We start from the raw sequence: 3,773 nt of genomic DNA on the forward strand, positions 1-3,773 counted from the left end.
GAATCCGTGCTATAGAAGTGCCGTGTTATACGGGGGTTACCTGTATTACAATAACTACGTTTGTATTTAGATAGAAAAATTATAAGCTCTTACCTGTTAATTCTTTTTGTTCGTCAGGCACCATCGAAGGTGCGACAATCATGGGTACAGAACCGAAAACTCCATTAGAAAGACCTAAAAAGAGTGACAGAACCATGGCCCATTCTTCGTTTTTCAATAAAGGATCACCTCTCGGAGCCGCACACATGGCTAAAAGCGGAACAAGCACAATTCTGACGGATGAAAATAATACCAATTTGGCTTTTGTCCAATCGTATGGTATGGAAGCTAAAATCTTTTTTTTTTTTTTTTAAATAAGAAAAGGTAAACAATTAGTTCCAGAATATATTTATTTAGAAACATATTCAATAATCAAATTGTAAAGAAATTAAAGCAATCAAATTTATGGTTTTAGAAAAAGGTATCTAGAAAGTACAGTTCCTCTGTCAATCACGCTTTAGTATTATTCATTATAAAATGATACCACGACAGTTTTAAATTCTGGTGTATGAATGCCAATTAAAAAGCAGAACACTTTCATAATATACATCATTTTATAGAGATAAACAGATGTCACGCTGTATGACACGCCTTTCAAAATGGCTGCCATTTTGCTTGAAAATGGACTAAAATAAGCAGTAGATAAAGTGATTTTAAAGCTTTGAATTCTGTATCTAAAATAGTCTAAAAATTTATCGATTTAAGTAGCGAATACTGCGTGTTTGGTAATAAGTTTGATTAAAGAATAGGTAAAGAAATACATCTTACATTTTACCAATGTCTCAGAAACCAAAGAAGGGATGAATATTGAAAAACAGAAGGAGAAGCGATGGAGAGATTCAATAGTGTCAGCTGAAATAAATCCATAAAAGAAAATAATAAAAAAAATATTGATGAAAGGTGACACGTCGAAAGTCGAATGGAGTCGGAAAAATGCTCCCGAAATCAAAAAAGTATGAAGAAGTAAAAGATTAAAGTCATTGAATGGTTCATCTAATATTCTTTTTTTCTTGTATGTTGACTAGAAATGTACTTGCTTCATGTTATTTGTGAGGAATTTAATATAAAAATATATAATACATCACGTAGAAATACTTCAACGTGTTACTACTTGTCGAGATAAAAGGAAAAAATGTGGGAAAATAAGAAATAAATAAATAGTAAAGTTATTTCTTATTTTGCCACATAAAATTTCAGAGCAAAAGTAAAATTATTATTTTTAATTTAATTAAACTGTATATCAAGTTGTTTTCTACCTGTTTTTGAAGATGGCACTCCATTGGCTCACTTTGCAATGTGACCACATCCGATACCCAATCATTTATTTCAAATGTAAACAAATTATTGGGTATCGGAGATTGTTGACACATACCTAGAAGCTGGAAATCCCTGAAGTGTTGTGAAGACCAGGTTGAAGCTTCCTTTCTGAATATTTTTATGTGTAGTTTATACGTGCCTCACTCTAGTCAATATGTGAAATAATGTGTGAAAGATATTAACAATTTATTGTAAATTAAATTGTAGCATATTAGAATAAAGGTATTTTAAAGGCCATGTCAGTACCCATAGGGAAAGGAGCAAAAAAAAAAAAAAAAACTGATACTACTCTAAACAATGTTTCCATCTGTTAAAATAACTCAATCAAATATTTTAAATGTCAGAAACTTCCTGGAAACTAATTTAAAACATGTCAAAAGTGTCCTCCATTTTATAACATTTGATATATGAAGACAGTAATAAAAATTATGTTCTTGATGATATTTATTTTTATAACATATCATACACTTCTAACTATTGTGGGCATGGCCGAATCAATAATGGGCTTGCTAAAAGAGACTCTCTTAGTACCCACAGAGCAGAAAGAGTTAAGAATCCCAGGCAACTGTCATTCTTCTCTATAGAGAGCAGGAGACTATGTATATGTATACAGTCGACCCCCCTATAAGATCATTGATTTTTCCGTTTTATCTGAATTACATGTTGTACGAGTCACTTAGATTTTACAAATACGTGTGCCGGGCTGTGAACGGCTCACATATTTGTAAAATCTAAGTGACTCGTACAACATGTAATTCAGATAAAACGGAAAAATCAATGATCTTATAGGGGGGTCGACTGTATANTATTGATTACGCTTAAGCAATTATTAAGACTACACACGCATCTTCGTGTTCCTGATAACGTTAATTAATTCAATATCTGTGCATAGATATTGTGTGTACAGTCGACCCCCTCTATAAGATCATTGATTTTTCCGTTTTATCTGAATTACATGTTGTACGAGTCACTTAGATTTTACAAATACGTGTGCCGGGCTGTGAACGGCTCACATATTTGTAAAATCTAAGTGACTCGTACAACATGTAATTCAGATAAAACGGAAAAATCAATGATCTTATAGAGGGGGTCGACTGTACACACAATATCTATGCACAGATATTGAATTAATTAACGTTATCAGGAACACGAAGATGCGTGTGTAGTCTTAATAATTGCTTAAGCGTAATCAATAATGTATTATATTTTGCTAACCGTGTTTGCATGCAAGCCAACAATATTTCATTTTATAGCTTATCAGAACTGATTAATCTATCAAACTTACTTGTTACATCAAAAATATTCGTGTTAGTATTACTTACTGAATTTTCTAATATCCAGTCTCTTTAACATTATAATAAATCTCGTATAAACACTGCAGCACATTTCTTTATACTAATATCAGCTCATAAATATAAGGTACGGATCAACAGATATAGAAAATTTTTCTTAAATCCAAGAAAAATTTTATATAAAATCTTAAAACCTGTCTTCTAGGGACATAAAAGAAATCGAAACACTAATAATTTATTGTAATATAAATGTTAATTGCTTAAGTAAATGAGTAGATATTCAGAGTACAGGTTTGAGCAATACAAAAAATTTGAAATTAAGAATAGAATGCATGCAACATTCAAGAATTGCATGAGTTCTATTCTTATAATATTAATATCCTTACTGACAATTAAGTGTTCTATTAGGGTTGCCAGGTATTTGGGGATAAAATCCGGAACAAAATGAGTTCTTCCCCGAAAGACACTGGGACACTTCAATTCCAGGTCATGCAGTAGATGTGTATTTTTACTCTTCCAGTGGCAAGCACATTTAAAATGTGGTAAAAAAAAGAATATTTCATTGTAGGAACAGATTTTAGAATAGATCTCCTGTCGCTAGATGGCTATGGGAAAAATATCCAGGATAATCCCCGAAAATCGGGAAATCTGGCAACTCTGTTTGATTTGTGTTAATATGCGAAATAAATGATTTTAGCTGTAGATTTACTTATTAAAATATAAAGAAATGTTCATCCAAGGATGCTCTGAAAAACTAAAATTAAAAAATTAATAATAATAAGTAAAGAAGTTATTACAAGAATCCTTCATGTATGCAAGAAGGAATCTTTTCTTGTAATGTTTATAATGTATAATTTATTGTACAACTGACAAGATTAATATGAAAATTTATCGTAGTTATCTTAAACTAATGTATATATAGTTTTTACTTCTGTAACTACCCTCATTTTTCATGTTACTATTTAAATATGCAATCATTCAAGATGGCCTCTACAGTTGAAATTATGGACAATTATAAACTATACCCGTGAAATTATGTTCGTGATCGCCAACATTTTTAATTATTATTATTTTTTTAATTTGCATATTAAGCTAGTTTTTACAACATAATTTACTTTAATGCTT

General features: G+C 30.8%; 1 protein-coding gene across 1 annotated transcript; it reads right to left on the minus strand.

The window, feature by feature from the left end:
* Positions 1 to 93: 93 nt before the first annotated feature.
* On the minus strand, positions 94 to 1,479 carry LOC111617410 (equilibrative nucleoside transporter 4-like; the record flags this gene model as incomplete). Its single annotated transcript, XM_023358706.1, has 2 exons — positions 1,296 to 1,479; positions 94 to 334 (listed from the first exon to the last, which is right to left on the minus strand). Coding segments are annotated over exons 1-2 (355 nt in total), but the record flags the coding sequence as incomplete, so codon positions are not given.
* Between the last annotated feature and the right edge of the window lie 2,294 nt (positions 1,480 to 3,773).

This window comes from Centruroides sculpturatus, unplaced genomic scaffold (assembly GCF_000671375.1).
Source record: "Centruroides sculpturatus isolate CEXI.00-Female unplaced genomic scaffold, Cexi_2.0 scaffold5891, whole genome shotgun sequence".
In the NCBI taxonomy this organism is placed as follows: Eukaryota; Metazoa; Arthropoda; class Arachnida; order Scorpiones; family Buthidae; genus Centruroides; species Centruroides sculpturatus.